Consider the following 22,531-nt stretch of genomic DNA (forward strand, 5'->3'; position numbering starts at 1 on the left):
TCTTTTTCATTCAACATCACAACACACTTTCATACGTGAAAAATACATTAAATACACAAGACTGGACGATATTAGCACTAAGATGATTGCACCTTTTAGTATAAGATTAAAATATAGATGACAAATTTAATGTGTGAGTGAAAAAGAAATAGGAGGTGAGCATAGTAACACTCTAACATAATTGCACGTATTAGGCTTTTCCTAAATATTTTATTAATATTTTTTTTTGGGTATAATTTTTTTTCTTCTTATGATGGTATATGCATTTCTTTACATTCAAATTAAAGAATTCGAATTTTAACCCAATTTGGGTATAAGTTGTTCTACCCGTTAAGGTGTAACTTCTTTTCAAAATCAAGTTCACTATTAAAGATATTATTCATCTCACGAATAAAAGTTTTTATAAATATCGTTCTCACATATTTTTTGAGTGGCCAATATGACAATAAATGCAATAACTGAAATTGGGCTTCAATGTATTTCATAATAAATGTATTTGGTTTTCACCGTTTCATAGTTTTGTCAATAAATACGGTATTATGACTACATTTTATTAAAATCTCTAGAGAATCGTCGTTGAGATTTCAACTCGTTAAAAAAAAAAAAAATTGTAAAAAATGCATTAAATTCTAAACAGTGTTGTAATTTTATATGTGAACATCATTGAATATGAAAATAGAGTCCTGAATGGTTATGACACAATTATTGTGATTCAATCTTGACCCTTTTCCCATCACTCTTTCACCACTCAATTGATTTAAGAGAAATGTAAACAATACTTTTTAAAAAAATGAACATTTCATAGATTCTCTGTCACTTCATGTTTTTTATATAATATTTTATAATGTTAGTACAAGAATTAACGTTAAACTGTGAGGTGAAGAGAACCTATAAAGAGTCCTCTTAGCATTCCTCTTTATTTGAAGGCAAAATCAAAATTTTAGGGGTGAAAACCATGGGAATTAAAATATACACCATATCTGCGGCTAAAGATGCACGGTTTAGAAACGCCACATGAATAAATGACACATATTTACACTTATATAAATTTGTAAAATACGACTACGTCTGTTTCATTGCCGTTTAATCAATTCCTTACATCTCATTACTATACAGTGTAATGACTTATAATATAGCTAAAGTTACTAAAGTACCCTTGACTCGAAATGACAAATATAACTTTTCGGTTTCATATATAATGCGGCACGGCAAGAAGATCTCTATCAACAGAATCAACACAGACAAGACAATGGCTCTCACTCCTGAGCTGCAAACTCTCACCAAGGCTTTCTCAGGTTCCCTCTAAATAATAATTTTCCTCTATTTCATTTTATCATTTCAATCTCAACGTGTTAATTCTCTTACAATTACGATTTGTTTTCGTTAATTCTCTTACAATTACAATTTGCTTACGTTCCAATTTTAATTCTTCTAATTCTTTAGAGTGATTTTTCTTTTATTCAAATTTTTTTTTTCTTAGTGAATTAGTCAATCACATGTACGTGAATTAAATTGATTTTCCCCATTTGCTTAATTTTACAGCTGAAAACAGCTAAGTATATCAAGAACATTCACCCTTCAGGTCCCAGTTCGATTTCCGCCACTCCAATATTGTTTGTAAAAACAAAAATTTACAGTTTATGGACTAATCTTTTGTTGCTACAAAAACTCAGTTCTTCCACAATTTTATATCAAATAGTAATTTTTAGACTTCGCATTTGGATTCCTTTTTATCCCAATTCCTTCTCATTCTGATATGAAGTAAATATATAAACACATCATAGTGGAATTCGTAGTTAATTAGACGTGAATATGAGTTTTTCACTTGTCTTATTAAAATTAGTGATAAAGAGGTTGTATTAATTAATTAATTAAATAAAATAATATATGTTAATTTAACTGAGGCAGGACTTGGAGTTGATGAGAAGGCACTGGTAGCAATATTGGGAAAATCGCATCCTGAGGAAAGGCAATCCTTCAGGAAAGCAACAACTCCCCACTTTTTCAAGGAAGATGAACGTTCCTTCGAGCGCTGGGATGATCACCATATCAAGCTTCTAAAGCATGAGTTCTTGCGTTTTAAGGTAACTTTCTGGTCGTTTTATTTTATCTTATTCTTAAGGTATTTTCATTTTAATTTTCTTAAGCTGCATCTTAATTCCAAATCCCTCAACTCTGATAGAGGCAGATTCGAATCTGAGACCTCTTATTTATTTGCCAAGAAGAGATTATTTATCAACCGAACCAAACCAACTGTGCACTCCCTCAGTGTAATTCACTCTTGGAACAATTATTGGTTTCACTTCTAATTGTCATTCCAAATTTGGTTAGATATGTCTGTATGTCTGTTGTGGTGTCCTACCAATGTATCTAACATGCTTGCACAACTTGATAAAGCTAGAAAAGAAAAAAAATGCTAATAAGAACACACACTAGTTTATCTCTCTGTTGGACGTCCGCCCTTTATTAAAAATAGATTGACGATAACACGTTGATACTAAATCAATAACAAAGCGATATTGACAACTATCAACATGTTATTGATACTAATCAACACATTATTGCAAATCTGTCCTTTCAAAAGGGCGCGCGGCAGCCCCATAATCTCATTTGGTAAACTAAAGTCATGTTTGCATGTGTGAATTATTCATAGTCCAATAATTTGACTTATAACATTAGTCTAATAAGAAACATTAGTCTTCAAATTTGTGCATAATGATGAGAATAGGAGTGATGATGTTCTTTATTATGAATTTTGTCAGAATGCTGTGGTCCTATGGACAATGCATCCATGGGAAAGAGATGCTCGTTTGGCAAAGGAGGCCTTGAAGAAAGGTCCAGAATCATATGGTATTCTTGTTGAGATTACATGCACGAGATCGTCCGAGGAGCTATTAGGAGCTAGGAAGGCCTACCATTCCCTCTTTGATCACTCCATTGAAGAAGATGTTGCCTACCACATTGATGGCCCTGAAGGCAAGGTAAATTTCATCTTCCATACTCAGCACTTGCATGTTGTCTCTTAGTTTTCTTTCGTTTGTGGGATAATAGTGCCTATTTGATAATTGTGACCTGAGATAGATCGAAGTGAGAATTGAGAAATATGGGCCTTGTACTTCGTTGGTTTTTTTTTTTTTTTTCAATTTTATTGCACGACTATTGCACAAAGATAAGGTTTAAAAACTACACGTAATGAGTCATTTGAAATTCATTTATTTTCTTCATTTTCTTCGTATTCGGACCTTGAGCATATGAATTGTAATATGTGTGTGTAGGAAATGAATATGTGAAGGCATTTAACTGGTGTTTCGTTTTCATTTTGTCCAGCTCTTGGTTGCTCTTGTGAGTTCCTATAGGTATGAAGGAACAAAGGTTAAGGATGACACTGCAAAATCTGAGGCCAAAACACTTGTTAATGCCATTAAGGATGTCGATAAGAGGCACCCCAATGAAGATGATGAGGTGATCAGGATACTATCAACAAGGAGCAAGCCCCATCTCAAGGAAGTCTCTAAACACTACAAGGAAATTTCTGGCCACGACATTGATGAAGTATGTATATAAGGTCCAAAGAGAAACGTTTAACTGCCTAGCTAATTCTTTGAACTTTTCTTGGCCTACTTAGACGGCATGTAATATGCAACCTTACGTATGCAAGAGAAATAATTTGGGAGAAAGAGTTGGCTGTGCAACATTATCCAGAAATTTTGTCAACCGAAATACTTCCAGTATTCAGAATGCTACTTGCATCTATTTTCTAAAGTCACATTATTTTGTTTAGGATCTTGATCATGCTGTGAGGTTAAAAGAGACAGTGCAGTGCCTGTGTACTCCTGAGAAATATTTCAGCAAGGTAAGCCAGAGTCACAAATTTTGTATCAAGTTACTCATGCAATATTACATATGACCTCTCAAGCAACCTTGTGCATGAAATTCTTGAACTCTTGTGCTTATCAGGTCTTGGAAGATTCAGTGAGAACTGATGTCCATAAGCATACCAAGAAGGGATTGACTAGAGTAATTGTTACCCGAGCTCACTCGGACATGGTGGAGATCAAGGAGGAATTCGAGAACCATTATGGAGTCTCTTTAGTTGAGAAAATTGAAGAGACGGCTAATGGGAATTATAAGGATTTCCTACTCACATTGCTTGCAAAAGGAGGCTGACTAAAACGGCAGGACGGAAAGTTGGGGTTTGTCGGGATTAATTGGAAGCGTCTCTGTGTTACCCTTTTCAATTGTTTTCGATTGTTTGGCCTTTTCATGGCTGTTATAGCTATCTGTATGTGTGTTGTGTTATCATTAAGAGAAACTGAAATAAATAAATCAATCACTGAGGCATTTCAGCATTTCAATAAACTGATTTCATGTTTGAAGAAGTCTCGATGCAACTTCAAAGTAGCGTGCAGAGACTCAAGCTGGTGAGACCACTCCCTCTTTGCTCAAGTTAATGAATGAAATGGGATGAGATTAGCAAAGCCTATTTTGAAAGTAAGCCCAAGTTTTCTCCAGTTGAATATGACTTTAAGGAAATATCAGTATATTACTAACAGAGGCTTAAGAAACTTTTAGATTACCTATAAACATTTGTTAACATTTTCTAATAGTTAAGGACATAGTTCAAACATTCTCTAAGCAATTAATGACATAATCCACGTACATAAGTTTGTAATTCATATACCAATAATTGGGTTGTTTTTTTATTTCAAGCGATCGTTTAACGAGTTATTTTGTTGACAGATCCTGAGATTTATCCACAAGCTTTGTTATGATTTAATGGGAGGATTCCTCGGATTTTGATGCTATTGATTTAGATTTGTTCAAGTTTTTAGTCCTTACGTCCTGTTCTTCTGGTAGAAGTCACGAAGACACTTTTTCCCCGACTTTTGGCAAGAGAACAAGACAGACATTATTTATAGAAGTCACACGACTCACACCCAAATATTTTTGCTCAGCATATCCATTTCTCCTCATATTTAATTATCAGGCATAGGAGTTTTGAAATTTCATTACGTCTTTTTACTTTCCTCGCTTGCTATTAATCGAAATCTGTTGCTAGATTATAAATATAACTTCTGTTTAGTCAACCCTTGATTAAAAAGCTGACAGACAACTTTTATTAATACCCCATAACATCCGAAACGAAAACAAAAAGTCTTGATAAAAACCTTAAACTCCAACAAACATAGATAAAGGTAAGGTAGATAGTCACACCACAAGGAAACACAAACATGGAAAATAAAGACAGTCATCAAACTCGATAGAAAAACGGAAGCACTCATAGCACTTGGTCATACTAATTTGCTCAGCAAAGATTTTCAATCTTCCTTCCCCAGCAGAGTAGGGAGGAAGTCCTTGTAATCCCCGGAAGTTTCTTTGGCCACAGCATGGTCGAGAGGAACGCTGTTCTTCTTGTAGTAAACCACTTCGATGTCTTTCACGTCCCTCTCAGCCCTTGTCACGATTACACGACTGAGAGCATCCTCATCAGTTCCAACCCTCTTGATTGCGTTGTGAAGAACCTTCTCAAAGTACTTCTTGGGGTTATTGAGGCATCGGAGGGCTACATGCAGTGCCTTTTCCATCACCACCTCTTCCAACAAACTCTCATAAAAAGAAGAAAACTTACAGGTCAATCTCGGCAGTCATGAATCTTACTCTTACTAGATAAAAGTCTCTGGAAGTACTTAGTCTTGGGTTGGATGCTCGAACTTTGACGTAAGGAGGTTCATGCGTACCTTACTGATGGAAGTGCCATGGTCATCTCAGTAGCGGTTAAAGGTTGCCATGAGCTGAGTCTTGCTCCTAGTACTGAGGATCCTAGTAACTTCATCATGATTGAAAACCTCGTCTTTGGTAGCATCATGAAGAGTATGGGCCTCCAAATTCGCCAGTTTTGCATTGATCTTACAACCATCATAACGATACGCAGTCACTAAAGCAAACAAAAGCTGTAACATTGACCAAAAATCATCAAACACCATTAACAATTCTTCTAGTCTAACAGTTTTCAGAACAAAATTTGAGAAAAACATAGATACCAAAATGGTACTTCACCTAATACAAAAAAGAGGAGGCAAACAATGGAAAATTCTCCAACTTATTATGTTGTCCATTAGTAAAGTGAACTCTCATAACATGTCAGACTGTTTACCAAAAAAATCCTCTGCCGTTAATAATGCTCTTACCTTGCGGATATCACCAGTTGTGTGTGCAGCCAAGTCTTCCTCCAAGAAGTGCTTGTAGCGAACTTGGTAAGCCTTCCTTACAGCAAGTTGTACTCAGATTTCTTGATGGCCATGTGTCCCTTGGACCACCTTGGACCACTCCCAGGCTGACACGTGGCAGGTGACCCCATTTTCTGGGATGTTCCTTTGGTCCTGTGACATCTCCCTCTCTCTCTAGAATTCTTTCTTTCTCTCTCTAGAACTCTCTCTCTCTCTCTCTCTCTCTCTCTCTCTCTCTCTCTCTCCCCCTTGTCTCTTTCCGAGGAACACTCTCTCCCTTTCTTAGAGAGACACACACTCACCGCACCCGTACAACATCACCACCACACCACCTCACCTCTCTGGTGAGACCTCAGACTGACACGCCCCGATCACGATGTCCGAGGGACATCGGGATGGCCACATGTTGGCCGACACCCGAAGGTGATGCAAGCCATTTAATGAATGCACATCCTAAGAACATGTAAATCATGCATATAAATTTCGTTTAAACTACATAAAACAATATACAAATTTTTAACACGTATCGTTAGAAAAGAACTACTAGTGCACGATATGATGTTTATGAATTGTAGCAAGATAATAAGATGTGACTATTCATTTCTGCGTGAAGATAGTGATATAAATAATATTCAACTGCCAACAATGAAAACATATTGATAATGCATGATATGTTCAGAGCATAAATCTAATTCAGAATACAAGCGGAAGGTGTTATTACAATGATGTCAAAGCAGACGAGATGGCACGATATCATTGGTAGGGGAAAGCCTTGTAGTTCGGGTTGTAAACCTCGTTCCTGTGTCCTAAGGGGGCGCAAAACAAACATGAGTGGACCAAGTTGATATATGTATATAATACTGAAAAAGTTATTCAATATACTAACCCCCAAAGTTTAATGAAAACTCATAGCATAATAAGTAATAGGTTTTCTGAAAACCCTAGCATGCCATAAAACCTTTCATGAAACATATCTCGTTTATAGTGTGCTAACTAGTGGTATTAGTACCAATCTCCTGCCAGCCATATGCCTCCCTCAACCATATATCTCCCTCGCCCATAGGCATAATAGTGAACACTAGATAAGCACAAAACATTAAATATACTATTTCCAAACATAGATACATATATCTCAAAAACATCTTCGTAGTATATAGTCATCCATCATATATACTACGAAGAAGTGTAGAAAATATGTTCATAAATAATATATAGTCATCCATCATATATACTACAATGAACATTAGTCTGATAAATTATGGTATTCCAAAATATTCTCAGTATGGCATGATAATTATAGAGTGTAAATATAATTTACTCATAAAACGTTTCACAATATGTAATCATTAAATCATGCTTTTCATGCTTTTCATGTATGCATTTCTACTAATAAAATATGCATTTTAGTAGGGGTCTAGTCACAGATACTCCGTTGTCGTAGAGCCGTATGAATTAGGAATGACAGAATCACTGCTAATAATTGCACCTAAGCACATAAAGGGTACAATTAACAAAACTATACTCGAACGATTGAATTTAGGAAAACAGACGTCATAAAGAGATTTGGGACGTCGAAAAACATACAAAAGGACCTCGAGTACAGTTATGCGCCGCCCTAAGCGCCTTCACGCACCGCCACAAGGTGACGGCTTCGGCGGTCACTTGCTGCTATAGGTCGTTGAAAAAGTCACCAGCGCTGCAATGGATGGTAGTGAATATGCTCCACGCGCCAGTACTTACAGACACCCACGCACCGGCCATGCGTAGGCTCAAGCGCGGCTGGGCTAGGGTTTTGATTGGGTTTGGGCTTCTAGGCTTGGGTTCCTTAGGCCTTAGCCTCTGGGCTTGGGCTTGGGATTATGGGTTAGAAGCCCAAGTTCATACGACCTAAAGGCTAGGGGGTTCAAGGGTTTTAGGTTGGTTTTTAACAGGCCTTGGGCTTGTAAGCCTTACCCAAGGAAAGGGTTTTAGGTTTAAAAGGAAAGGGTTTGGGTTTAAGGTTTTAGTGGGCTAAGGCCCAAGTCACAACAGCCTAAGGGCCTGGTTTCGTTTCTCTCCGAGGAAGGAGACCGGAGCCTCATGTGCTCCGGTCAACGGCAAATCAACTTATTAACCTACAATCTAACCCCAAAAAGGAAAGTACGAGAGAGAAGAAGAGGATTTGTACCTATGACGTACCGTAAGGTGGCCGAAGATAACCAGGATTTCGTTCAAGGGTCTTGGAGGTTGCTAGGGTTTCTCTGTGCTTCGCAGTGTTTCACAGGGATGAAGGAGGAAGAGAGAGTCTAGTCGACGGGGTTAGGGGTGTTGTAGTCGTCGTGAGGGTGCCTCTATGGGTGTGCGTGGGTGTATGGGTTTGATTAGGAAAAGAGGGAGAGTTCGAGAGAGCTATGAAAATGAGTTGAGAGAGGGAAAAGGTTAACTCGGGGGAAGGAAAGAGAGAGATAGGGAGAAGGTTAGTGGGCTGCCACGTGGCAGGCAGAGAAAGAAAGAGAATCTAAAGGGAAGGTTCGAATTGGATTAGGATAAAGGACCAATTTGCAAATTTCTTTAAAACTTTAGGGAAACTGTGAAATTACAAATATTTGGGGTTGGGTTTAACACATACCACTTGTACCCTCCAGACCACCACCACCTTCTTTCCCTATTCTCTCTCGAGCTTGTGTGCACTGTTAAAAAACAATAGGGGTTCTCAATAACTTCGATCTAGGTAAGACTCGGAACGCCTTCGATCCTTTCTCTTTTTTATGTTTTGAGTTGATTTACAAACTGTATGTGTGACTTTTTGACGAATTGATACAAAAATACATCGAGGAAGCATTTTCTAGATTTTTCTGGCGAGGTCTGATGGCTTTTGAGCCATTTCTCGGCCAACCTCGACCATAGCTCAACTCTATTTAGGTATATTTTGAATCTTTGTCTTCCTAGCTTCATTTTGGTTCTTAAATGGTGAATTTTAGTTGAGATTTGACCCCAAAACAGAGCCGGGGAAATTTCCTGGTCGAAATTCCCAGAAACCAATGCTTTTCTTCATTGGGTCTGGCAACCTGTGAGCAAATTAGGTCGACCTGACCCGCAAACCATAACCAATTCCAAAATCCAATCTAAAACTGACTTAAACCCTTGGGCCATGTAACCTGGCTCAAACTCAAGCCCAATCTATTAATCCAGAACCCATATCCAAAACCCATTATTTGGCCCAAACCCATTAACTTAATAGCCCAGGCTTAATCTAACAGCCCAACCCAAATCCGACCCAGACCCAAGCTAGCTTCCAAGGTTAGGGCATGGCCTACGCGTGGATGCACGTCATGGTCAACGAGTGGAGAACACACACCTCCGCTAGAGGTACTGTGCTCTGCCGTCGTCCATGGCTATGACCACGGTGACGCCAACAACTTTTTCGATGATCCATCTCGACACATACGGTGGCGCGTGGCCTTCCGAACCGCTGACATGTGGCGGTGCGTGGGGGGAACTCGAGGTCCCTCCGTAGGTTTTTCGACGTGCCGAATCCTAATCTGTTGTCCGTTTTCCCAAATTTGACTGTTTTAGTAGAGTTTTATTAAATGACCTCTATATGTGGTTAGGTGCATCGGTGGGAAGTGACACCATCCTCGCTAGATCGAGTGGCTCTTGGGCAATGGAATATTTGTGAGTGGACCCTTTCTTAACTTACATGTTTTTATAAAATATTAGCCTAGCATGCATTTCATATTTCATGATTTGAGCATGTTTTATGATATGTTTTACGAAGAATTTATGATTGCTTTAAATTGCTTTACGAAATATTTATAATTTATGATTTACTTTACGGATTTATGAATATGAGCTATTATGGATTGACAAGATAAGGCTTTGAACTTTTGAGCTTCGGATTTGAGATGAGATTTTGGGATATGTTTTCGATACTTATCTAGTGGTTTATCATACATCACATCCACACAACACAGGTATGTAGACGTCTATGGCCATAGGACACAGTTGAGGATGTTTATATACATGTATATATCTTCTCCAGTGTAACCCAGAGTCATACAGCTTCACCTTCAGATGATAGACCATGACTTTCTTCACTAGCATAACCCAGTGTTGTACAGCTTCATTTTCGAGTGATGGACATGTACTGCCTTCGATCGATTATAATGATTCCCCTATCTTCACTAGCCGGGGGCTAGTGTCAGTGTGTGATGTATATATATCTCTTTTATGGTGTAACCCAAAGTCATACAGCTTCACCTACGGGTGATGAACCATGATTTCTTCACTAGCATAACCCAGTGTCGTACAGCTTCACCTTCAGGTGATGGACATGTACTGCATTCGGACGACTATGATACCCCTAGTTGAGTACATCACTGATGTGATTTATGGATGTTTCATGTATTTGCCTTCGGGCTACGATATCACCATTTTTTAGCACTGGTTTTACATACATGTGTTTACGAATGTTTTACATGGCATGCTAGGGTTTTCATAAAGCCTATATGTAGTATTATATATGAGTTTTCAAAATAGGGGTTGTTATGTTCAGAAACAAAATATTTTCCTATTATTACTATTATTATTATAAACTTTGGTCCACTCACCTTTTGGTTTTTGCGCCCTCTCAAGAGTTAGGACTGAAGTAGTACCTATTCCTCGATTCGTACCTTTTTATAATAATTCCTTCATATTATTATTGTTTAGTTTTATGCTCTGAATACGTTCCTACTTTGGCATAATTGTTTTAATTACATATCTTTTATTTGTATGCATGTTAGAATGGCTTTGTTACCCTCGGGTGTCGGCCAACACGTGCCTACCCTGGTATGTGGGGATATCGGGATTGGGGCGTGTCACAAAAGCTCTCTAAACCGAAGTCTAATCCCTCAAAAACATTCTATTGCCTCAGGACTCCTAAATAAACATATAAATAGACTTAGAAATCTGAATCCTACCTAAATTAGGTCTCCTAACAAACCTAGAAAACCAAATAAAATAATAAACTAGGAAACACAATCCTATTCAAATGGGGTAATCTGATCAGCCAAAAGATCTCCACATTTTATGATCGTATCTGCTCCAAAGCAGGTCCAAAAGGTGGCGTTGAAAAGATTAGGACGTCCTCAACAATTTTGTAGAAAGAACCTTCCTCAAAAATCACCATTTTGACCGATTTATAACCCAATGAAGCCCCAAATGTCAAAATGGGAGTACTGTGCGCTAGGGCCTTTATTAATTCTCCACGGTTAAATGGCTTGGAATTAAAATCTGAAATTTTGATACAATTGTTTTGAAAGACTCACGAACCCACTTCCATTAAAATTACTCCAAAATTCCTTCGTTTGATCATTTTTTGCACAAAGTAGATCCGCATGTCCTACAATGAAAATATAGTAAATAATCAAAATTCTTCCAAAATAACAAACAAATTGTAACTAAAAATAACGTAAAAATATCGAATAATATCGAGTCATCAAGATACCCTCGTCTTGAAAAGATGATTGGATTGTGAGAGCCGAGGTTGGAAGGGGAGATTGGTTGGACACCCAATTGAGAGAAGCAGGGGAGAAGCTACAACTTAAGGATTTCACGCTCAGGTTTCGGTAACCAGTCAACCTAGCTACTCGACCAGTTAAACCGCATTTCTTATCTTGTTTTGGAGTTCTATATATTAAGGTTAGTTGTGTAGTTCCTGGCTAAATTCCTATGTAACCCTAATTTTGATATTATATAAACAAGACTTCTGGGAGGGTTTTTTGTGTGCGTGTAAAATGAAATTGTAGAGAGCTTACAAGACACAAGAGGACACACTTTTGCAAAAATGTGAGGGGTAAGAGATATTAGGACCTAGGGTTTGCAAACCAAAGGGGCATTCAAACTAGTGAACTATCTCGGAAATCATCGAAGTGGACGTTGACAATTTTTGGCCAAACCACTATAATTTTTGGGAAGTGTTATTTGCAATCCAAAAATCTCATTCTACACTCCTCACAAGCGTATTTTTCTTTCTAAAAATAGAAACTTTAGAGTGTAGAATGAGAATTTTGGAGTGCTAATAACAATTCCCTAATTTTTTTTTTGTGTTCTTGTGTGTGCCTTTTCTTTGTGCTTGGTGTTTTTGTACTTTCTTTACAATTTGATTATTGTATGTTTTATCAGAGTCCATTGATGAGAGACATGGAAGTGGATGACAATGTATTAAAAGGCTGAGGTGTAGGCAAAGTGTTCCATGGATTGCCCCGTCTAGGCGTGAGGCGAAGAATAACGGGACCTAAATAACTTAATATATATTGCATATATAATTATATATATAGTATACTACTTTGTAAAATAAATATAAATATAACTATGCCAAAGATGATATCTTCTTCTTCAGTACTAAGTGTTGCTTGGAAATTATGAAATTATGTCATATAGTCTTAAATGTTGTAATCATTTATTTTATTGTAAGCAATTATAGTGAACTTCAACCGAAATAAGGCTGAATGACCACAATTATATGGAGTTTGAAAGGAAATAAAGGCATAATGTCTCAATTATAGGCAATTCAAAAGGAAACAAAGGTTAAGTGAAGCTATTATAGGGAATTTAAAATGAAATAAAGATTGAGTGGAGCAATTATTATAAGGAATTTAAAGGAAATGATGGCTGAGTGTAGTAGTTATAGGAAATTTCAAGAAATAAATATTGGCTAATCAAAATGCTATGTGGCATAATTTGAATGGGCAATAATTAATAAAAAAATAAAAAAGAGTTAGAGTTAGACTTTGCCACTAGGATTTGGAGAGAGAAATTCTCTTTTTCTTCTTCCTTCCAACTTGAACGGCACATAAAGGAATGGCAAAAATAGAGGAACTGCAGAAATAGACCTGGAATTGGATGGAAAAGAAAAGCCCAACTGAACGCTTGGGTGCACCTCAGCTGCCTAGACGCGCCCCGAGACTGCCTTACGCCTACCCTCACAAAACAGAGGCGAAAACCCATTAGCTCTGGCTCCAAGACCGCCTAGACGTGCCCCGAGACTAATTTTTTAAAACACTAGTGGATGTACATCAAGGATTTGAGTAAACAAGAAATCCCGGTCGATAGTTTAGGATGAGACGCAGATCGAAAACAATATGGATTGAAAGAGTAAGGGCAATGGGGGATGACAGGCAGGGAGGAAAAGAAGTAGTAGAAGAAGAAGAAGAAGATAAAGAACAGAGGAGGACTGCAGCCGACTCTGATCACATCTGGGACCAACAGCCACAAGTTTTGAGAATATAGAGAATACTCACATAGCGGTGAGAAAACTACATTCAAAGAGAAGGTTACGCGAATGGAACTAAGTTGCCATTTTTTTTGTTTTTTTTTTTTTTTTTTCTTTCTTCAGCTTTTTAATGAAATTTGAGCCGGCTGACATTTTTCTTTCCCTCTTCTTCTTCTTCTTCCTTTTTTTTTTTTTTTTTTTTTTTTTTTTTTTTTTTTTTTTTTTTTTTTTTTTTTTTTTTTTTTTTTTTTTAGAAACTTGGGTATTTTATATGATCCTTGGGCCACTTTTTGTTCCTAGTATTGTTTAGCACACTTTTAATGTAGGCCCATTAGGTCCACTAAACCCTTGCTATCCTTCAATGTATTTAAATTTTTATGTTTATTTTAATGGTCATAATTTAGTGGTATTTTTTCCAGTTGTAAGTGAGATTTTAAGTTCAATTCTCACGGAAGGTGAATTTGAATCAAGGCTAAGTTCACTTTCTTTTTTTTAATGTAGATAATACCATTTGTCAAAAAAAAAAAAAAAAAAAAAACAAAAACAAAAACAAAAACAAAACAAAACAAAACAAAAGACATGAATGAAAAATATTGTTAATTTAGTTCTTACTTTTTTAGGAAAACTAATTAAAAAGATTTGAAAACTTTGAATTTTAATGGTAAGGACACAATAAAGGGTAAAGTGAATAGTATCAGGATTGACTTTTTACTGTAAAAAAATGTGGTTTTTCGTTAAAGTAAACAATACCGCAGATTTTTCGTTAAAACTTCCTACTTTTTTAACATTATTTTTTCTTTACCCTTTCTACGAAATGGGTTCCATCAGAAGAGGACTCATCAATTACTCAGTCCGAGATTGCAGTATCAGTATCATCAACGACTTGCTGCCTCCTTATCTTCCACGAATGGAACTAGTTGACCGTCTTTGGTGTTGTCATCAATGATCAGAGCATAGTTCTAGTCTTCTAGATGGAAAAAAAAAAAAAAAACAATTGTTACATTTTTTAGATTGATTATTAATTGATCGTGTACCGGAGCAGAACTCACCCTCCAAACATGCCAACCGTGTCCCGTAAAATGCATCGAAGACATTTTTGATGAGTCTTGTAGTTCCACGTTATTAATTAACGATAATCAATATGAAAGGGTGTAAATTCATTCAAGGAAAAAAAGTGGAATGCAATATGAAAAAGTAAAAACCTCATCACCCATTTTGAAACATGCCAACAGTACGTGTCCCGTAAAATACATTGAAGACATTTTGGATGAGTCTTGCAATTCCACGTTATTAATTAACGATAATCAATATGAAAGGGTGTAAATTCATTCAAGGAAAAAAAGTGGAATGCAATATGAAAAAGTAAAAACCTCATCATCCATTTTGAAACTGACTCTAAACTTCAATGGAACAAAATGTACTTAATTCTCTTTTTTCTTCACTTCACAACTCAATGTCCTTCTCTTTCTTCTTCGGAAATATTTTTACTCACCACACCCTATAATAATAGTAATGCTCGTCACCCTATTAATTACTTTGAAAGAGTTTGATTACTACACAAATTTAAAAAAAAAAAAAAATTAATAAGGCAACACACTTTTATTTTATTTTTGTCACTTTATGGCAGTGAGCAAGATGCACTTCTCTTCCTCTTCATCTACCTCTCCCTCTCTGACAGTCTGTGTTAAAAGATGAGATGTAGGTCCACAATTTGCCTCAACGTTTCCCTACCTATCAGAAAGGTGAAAACATACTTTCCTACGTCAGGAATATCAGGTTCAAATATTTGGTAAATTTTCGTTGTTATAATTCTCAGTGATTACTAACATCTTCGTCTGGAAATATTCTAAAAAAGGGTGAAGATTTTAAAGCAATTAAGCAGTACTTGTCAGAAATGATACAACAACAACTACCGAGCCCTATCCCATTAAGTATGGTAGATTGTATGAATCCTAAAAAACCATTAGGTTTAGTTTTGCGTCAAACATTCCGTTAGCTCCACTTGTCTGAAATGCTTTTACAAAAAAATTTGCTAAGAAAGGAAAATGTCATTTGTTTTCGTTCACTGAAAACAGAAAATTGTGGTTTCGGACTGGGTCTAGTGTTGCATTCTATTGACTGATACTGTTGGTTGGCACAGCTTCTCGTACAGGTACGATAGGCAGCTGGTGGATACAGGCATTGCCGATTCAGAGGCATCTAGGTTACATGAAGCCATCGAAACAAAGCAATACGATCATGATCATGTTGTTTGGATACTCAGCACAAGGAACATCTTTCAACTACGAGCAACATTTGAGTGTTACAAACAAAAGTATGGACATTCCATCGACTAGGTATATATCACGTCTACTTCTCTACTATTCAGTAATCTGAAGACTCACGATTTTTCTAATCCCTTGTTTTTGCTTGGGAACTCTGCCACTTTCGTCGACAGGACAATGTCCGTTTGTTGCACCAAATTATCTTCAGACTAGACTAACTTCTGGAATTAAGCTGACTGGCTTATCTTCAACTATTCAGAACAAAAATAGTGAATTGTTTGGTGCAGCTGCAGATTATATGCCCTGGACTAAATTATGAAGGAAAACAAAAAGGTAATCAGCAAACCGAATTTTGGTCTCAAAAACATATTCGAATAATGAATTGGATACAAAACAGAAGCAAGCTGGAAGATGTGAAGAAATGTCGAGCTAACAGTAATCGTAAACGAAATTGCAGAAATTGGAAACCGAAATATACCCATTTTGCTAAAAAAATTTGCAGAAATTGCTAAACGCCCACAACACAACAGCGACAATTTACACAAATCATAACACCAAATTCACAGATAAATTGGTTTTAAAAATAAATAAATAAATAAATAAATAAATAAATAAACCGAATTCCAAGGCAAGAGCACAAATTCTAATCACCATTAGCAGAAATTGCAAATCTTGTGAGGGTTAGAGCAAGTACCAAAGAGCAAAGCCGAAATCAAGCGGCAAGAGAATAAACAATAGGGGACTTTTGTTGGAAAATCAAATCAAAACAGGTTGTTAATGGTTAAAGCAAGCTGTTAGTTTCTTTCCAGGTTGTTTCCAGCAACTACAAAGATCATTGCTCCCTCCATCTGTTAGCCGAAAGCTGATTACAAGACAGCAGGTGCTGCCATGTGATGTATTAGCCGAAAGAGTGTTGATTGCAAGCTGGAAAGATAGCTGCATATGTGTGCTAGACTGTCCAAAGTTCCTGCATGTGTTTTAAAGGGTGTAAAGATGTTAAACACCCCATTCATTGCATGTGTTGTTGCATTGTTTATTAATTTCTGTTTTGTATAAATAGGCCATCTTGCTAAGCTTTAGAGCATGTCATCCAAATCCCATCTGATTTGTCATTGTTGAAAATAATGAGTTCCTTGATTTAAGGAATGTTTTATTCCTTGTTTTATTCCTTGTTTTAAGGGGAATGTTTTTTTTGTTTTTCTTAGTCTTTTTCCTCATATATACCCGAACCATTGTACATTGCATATATGAAAATAATACATCACAAATTAAAGCTATAATTTCTATATGGTATCAGAGCAGGTTCATTTGTAACCTGTCTCTGCCATTCTTGCTGCTGCGAATTTTTCTTTCTTTCAAGGTCTAAGTCATGACTGAAGAAAGTTCTGTCAACCATGATAAGGAAACCCGGCACAATCTCTCTCCAAACTCCTCAGACGTTGAGGTTAACACCAATCAACGTTTATGTTCAGTTCTCTTGAACGAGTTCAATTATCTTCCTTGGTCTCGAGCTGTTTCCCTAGCTCTCGGAGGCAAAGGGAAGCTAGGGTTTGTAAATGGAAGCGTGGAAGCTCCAGATCGTTCTTCCTCTACATACAATGCATGGCTCTGCAAAGATCAACTTGTCATGTCCTTGCTGCTCAACACCATGGAGAAACATGTTGCTGAAATTTTTAGCTACTCCAATTCCGCCCATGATCTTTGGAAAGCTTTGCAGGATATGTATGGAAATCAAAACAACTATGCACGGGTCTTCCAATTAAAGAAGGACATTGCCAGTGCTCAACAAGAAGGGAAAGCATTTGTTCAACACCTTGGGAGTCTCAAAGCCATGTGGAATGAGTTGGATGTATATCTCCCTCATACCACAGATCCTACCATTCTCCTAAAACGAGCTGAGGAAGACAAAATTTATCAGCTGTTAGGGAGTATGAGTTCTGAGTACGAGGACCTAAGGAGTCACATCTTGATGAGTCAAGACCTACCTACCTTCAACAATGTTTGTGCAACTATCCAACGAGAAGAAGCAAGGAAGAAGGTTATGAATGTTGATCCCAATCCTAGATTAACGAAGACTCGGGCATATGCATCAAATTACAAGAACTCAGAAGCCAAGGTATACAAGGGAAGAAACACACATCTAAAATGCAAATATTGCAATGGTGTTGGTCATGAGGAAGACAAGTGTTGGGAACTTCATCCTGAACTCAAGCCTAAGTTCAACAAAGATGGAAGGATGATAACAAGGTCCTCACAACAATTTCAACCTCATTTCAAGGCAAAACTTGCTAATGCTCACGCTCCTACTATCTCACAAGGATCCATGGAGTTCACTGCCAATCCATTGTCATTGATCAATGAATTTGCAGCTTACCTACAAAGTAAGGGACACGGAGGAGGCACACATGGTCAAGGCAATGAAGAGGGTAGTCACACAGCTATGTTGGGACAATTTGCCGGATTCCTTGCTGGAAATGAGAAAGTTCCAAAGGGAGAAGCATCAGGTATACTCAAAGCCTTTACTACTGCCCTATTAACTAGTACTGAAACTGATTGTTGGATAATTGATTCAGGCGCCACAGATCATATGACAAACAAAGTTACAAATTTACATCATTTTAAAAAAATTTCAAGCCCCTCACATGTGTCTATTGCAAATGGAAAAAATGTCTTAGTTTTGGGAAAAGGAGAAATAAACTTACTCTCTCAAAAAAACACCTTCCACTGCCCTCTATGTACCAACCTTTCCCTTCCAACTTTTGTCAATTGGAAAGATCACCAACACCCTAAACTGCCGTGCTATTTTCTCACCAAATAAAGTGATGTTTCAGGATGTTCTCACCATGAAGATGATTGGTGAAGGGGTCTTCATAAATGGACTTTACTACCTGTGCAAGAATGCATGTTTCACTCAGGCTCTTCAAGCTCAATCAAAGTCCATAGATGAAAACCAACTTTGGCATAAGAGATTAGCTCACCCCTCTGAACTTGTCTTGTCGAAACTGTTTCCAATTTTTTGTAACCCTTATCCTACTTGTGATACTTGTCAATTTTCTAAGTTTACTAGGCTACCTTTTGGTAATTCAATGTCTAGGACAAGTAAACCTTTTGAAATGGTACACACCGATGTATGGGGACCTGCAACTGAATCAATGGAAGGTTTTAAATATTTTGTTCTATTTGTTGATGATTTCTCTCGAACAAGTTTTCTATATCTTATGAAATCAAAAAGTGAAGTCCCTACCATTTTCAAAGACTTTCACATGCATGTTAAAACGCAATTTCAATCAAACATTAAGGTTTTAAGGTCAGATAATGGCATTGAATTTCTATCCAACAACATGCTTCAATACATAAGTTCTCAGGGTATCATACATCAAACCAGCTGTGTGGGGACTCCCCAACAAAATGGAGTAGCCGAGAGGAAAAATAGAGATCTCTTGGAAAAAACTCGTGCTCTCATGATTCACATGCACGTTCCAAAGAAATTTTGGTCGTTTGCCATCCTTACTGCCACTTATCTCATCAATCGACTTCCAAGTCGTGTGCTAGGTTTTAAATCTCCATATGAAGTTCTTAAGGGGAGGAAAATAGATTTGACACATCTCAAGGTGTTTGGTTGTGTATGTTTTGTTCACATCCAAACCTTGAACCGTGACAAACTAGATGCCAGGGCAACCAAGTGTGTGTTTATGGGATACTCGACCACTCAAAAGGGATACAAGTGCTTCAATCCAGTCACTAAGAAGTGCACAGTTTCAAGAGATGTGAAGTTCGAAGAAGACTATCCCTATTTTACAAGTCAGGGGGAGGTTTTAGTTGACATGTTCCCACTCCCTCAAAACTTTAATTATCCGATGTTGGAAAATAGATCAGTCATTGTAAGTCCAGATTGTGAAGAAGTTCAAACTGACCAAATTACTGCCAGTGAGAGTGAAGACGAGTTCTACTCTGATCATTCTCCGCCCTCTACAGAGTCTCAGGTGATTAAAAGAAATCCTCCTCGAATCAGAAAACCTCCAGTTAGGTTGCAGGACTATGTTACATATGCCTCACGACATCCAATCAATGAATGTATCAGCTTTAGTAAGTTCTCAACATCTCATGCTACATTTCTCAGTGAAATTGATAAGCACTATGAACCAAGAAGCTTTCAAGAAGCATTTCTTCTCCCACAATGGAACCAAGCCATGAAAGACGAGCTTCGTGCACTGGAAGAGAATTGCACCTGGAGCCTAGTTCACCTACCACCAGGAAAGAAGGCGGTTGGAAGTCGTTGGATTTACAAGACTAAATTCAAAGCTGATGGATCTATCGAGAGACACAAGGCTAGACTTGTTGCTCGAGGTTTCACCCAAACCCTTGGTGTAGATTATAAGGAAACATTTGCACCGGTGGCCAAGATGAACTCAGTCAGGGTTTTACTGTCAGTTGCAATCAATTGTGGGTGGTCACTCTACCAAATGGACGTGAAGAATGCTTTCCTTCACGGCGAGCTGCAGGAAGAAGTGTATATGCAACCTCCTCCAGGCTATGATGGTATTAAAGGCAACATGGTTTGTAAATTGCACAAGGCAATATACGGATTGAAACAATCACCAAGAGCTTGGTATGCCAAGCTCAGTTCTGTTCTGGAAAAGGCTGGATTCATGCGAAGTAATGCTGATTCTTCGCTATTTGTAAGAACTGGCACTAAGGGGAAGTTGGTGGTCCTCATCTATGTTGATGATCTTATCATCACTGGAGATAATACCGTGGAGATTGAGGCACTAAAACTCTCACTACATCAAGTTTTCACTATCAAAGATTTGGGAAGGTTAAAGTATTTTTTGGGGATCGAAATGGCAACATCTTCAAAAGGACTGTTTCTACATCAACGAAAATATGTATTGGACCTCCTTCAAGAAGCAAAAATGCTTGACTGCAAGCCTGCTATCACTCCCGTTGATTGTAAACTGAAGCTCAGCATAGATGGAGAAGCCATGCATGATGTAAGCTACTATCAACGATTAGTAGGCAAGCTCATATACCTTACTATCACTCGTCCAGATATCACATATGCAGTGAGCTTGGCTAGTCAGTTCATGCACTCTCCCACTGTTGATCACCTTAACCTTGTTAAGAGAATCCTTCGTTATCTTAAGGGTTCAATTGGGCAAGGAATTACAATGCATAACAATCAGTCCACTGTCATTAGTGGCTACACAGATGCAGACTGGGCAGGTAATGCAATTGATAGGAAATCAATCACAGGCTATTGTACATTTGTTGGTGGAAACCTTGTCACATGGAAGAGTAAGAAGCAACAGGTAATTGCTCGTTCTAGCGCAGAGGCTGAGTATCGAGCCATGGCAGCCACTGCTTGTGAACTCATTTGGCTTAAAGGGCTTCTTTCAGACTTAGGGTTTCCTAGTTCTACCCCAATGACGCTTATGTGTGATAATCAGGCAGCCATGCACATTGCTGCCAATCCTGTGTTCCATGAAAGAACCAAACATATTGAAGTGGATTGTCATTTCATCAGAGCTCAAGTTCAAACGCAAATCATCCGGACCATGTTCACACGAAGCCAAGATCAACTAGCAGATCTTTTTACAAAGGCACTAGCATCATCTCAGTTTCATCGGTTATTGGGCAAGCTTGGCTCAGTGAACCTCCTCGATCCAGCTTGAGGGGGAGTGTTGAAAATAATGAGTTCCTTGATTTAAGGAATGTTTTATTCCTTGATTTAAGGAATGTTTTATTCCTTGTTTTATTCCATGTTTTATTCCTTGTTTTATTCCTTGTTTTAAGGGGAATGTTTTTTTTGTTTTTCTTAGTCTTTTTCCTCATATATACCCGAACCATTGTACATTGCATATATGAAAATAATACATCACAAATTAAAGCTATAATTTCTATAGTCATTCAATTTTAGAAGTGTATTTGCAATCTGTTTTTAATATCAAAGTGCCTTGTTTGCCAAAGCTTGTAGCTTCCCTCCTTTCTCTATTTCTTTGTCCAATTTTATTGAGAGTGAAAGTGAGAAGTGTGATAGAGTTTGTAAACCTATCACCCACATATTTTGGTATTGAGTTAGTAAACTCTTGTCAATACCAACAATTTTCACATCTGTGAAAAACAAAATCCATGATTTCGTAAACATCAACAGTTATCTGCGACATGAGTTTCAGTGGTCGGTGCGATGGTCTGGCGAGGTCGTCGGGCAGGATGAGAACGCGGGAGGAGTCGATCAGCCGACGCGGCGGGGAGTGCTGGCTGAGGCCGAAGGGGTCAAGCAGACGAGGACGCGAGAAAGGAGTCGATCAGACGACGACGCAGCGGAGAGTGGTGGCTGACGCCGGAAGGGTCAAGCAGATGCGGACGCAATAGAGGAGTCGTTCAGATGACGCCGAGAGAGAGAGGAGTCGGGCGTATAAGGACGAGAGAGAGCACGGTCTTAGCATTCCCATAGGTTTCGGGGGGATTCAATAACAAAAATAAAGAGAAAGAGAAACCATTCGAACTAGAGCACGAAATTGGAAGCCTGGAACGAAGCGGAGGGGAAGGATTCGCAGTGTGAAGCCTGAAGAGGAAGGATTTGGATTTGTTACTGTGAACTGTGAACAGACGAGTGAAGGGAAGAATGATAGGATTTAAGAAAAACTTTTACAAAATTTTTTAAAGAATTTGAATGGTTTGCGGTAGATTGTGGTCAAATGATTTGAAATTCTAGAAAATGAGGTTGAATTTTTTTTAGTATTGGTTATATATACTTTTGGTTTTCAAATTTCACAAAATTCACAGCTTATTGAAATACTCTAAAA

At 37.7% G+C, this 22,531-nt stretch overlaps 2 protein-coding genes and 1 pseudogene across 2 annotated transcripts; 2 read left to right on the forward strand and 1 right to left on the reverse strand.

The window, feature by feature from the left end:
* Nucleotides 1-1,242: 1,242 nt before the first annotated feature.
* LOC137733314 (annexin D4-like) lies at nucleotides 1,243-4,332 on the forward strand. Its single transcript, XM_068472473.1, has 6 exons — nucleotides 1,243-1,295; nucleotides 1,909-2,084; nucleotides 2,763-2,981; nucleotides 3,328-3,552; nucleotides 3,782-3,853; nucleotides 3,958-4,332. Exons 1-6 carry the CDS (start codon nucleotides 1,250-1,252, stop codon nucleotides 4,165-4,167), a joined length of 948 nt encoding a protein of 315 aa, XP_068328574.1. The 5' UTR covers nucleotides 1,243-1,249; the 3' UTR covers nucleotides 4,168-4,332.
* An 811-nt stretch (nucleotides 4,333-5,143) lies between these two features.
* Nucleotides 5,144-7,288, reverse strand: LOC137733528 (annexin-like protein RJ4; annotated as a pseudogene).
* Nucleotides 7,289-17,094: 9,806 nt separating this feature from the next.
* On the forward strand, nucleotides 17,095-18,316 carry LOC137733530 (uncharacterized). Its single transcript, XM_068472674.1, has 3 exons — nucleotides 17,095-17,841; nucleotides 18,095-18,229; nucleotides 18,299-18,316. Exons 1-3 carry the CDS (start codon nucleotides 17,095-17,097, stop codon nucleotides 18,314-18,316), a joined length of 900 nt encoding a protein of 299 aa, XP_068328775.1.
* The last annotated feature ends 4,215 nt before the right edge of the window (nucleotides 18,317-22,531 follow it).

This window comes from Pyrus communis, chromosome 5 (assembly GCF_963583255.1).
Source record: "Pyrus communis chromosome 5, drPyrComm1.1, whole genome shotgun sequence".
Lineage (NCBI taxonomy): Eukaryota > Viridiplantae > Streptophyta > Magnoliopsida > Rosales > Rosaceae > Pyrus > Pyrus communis.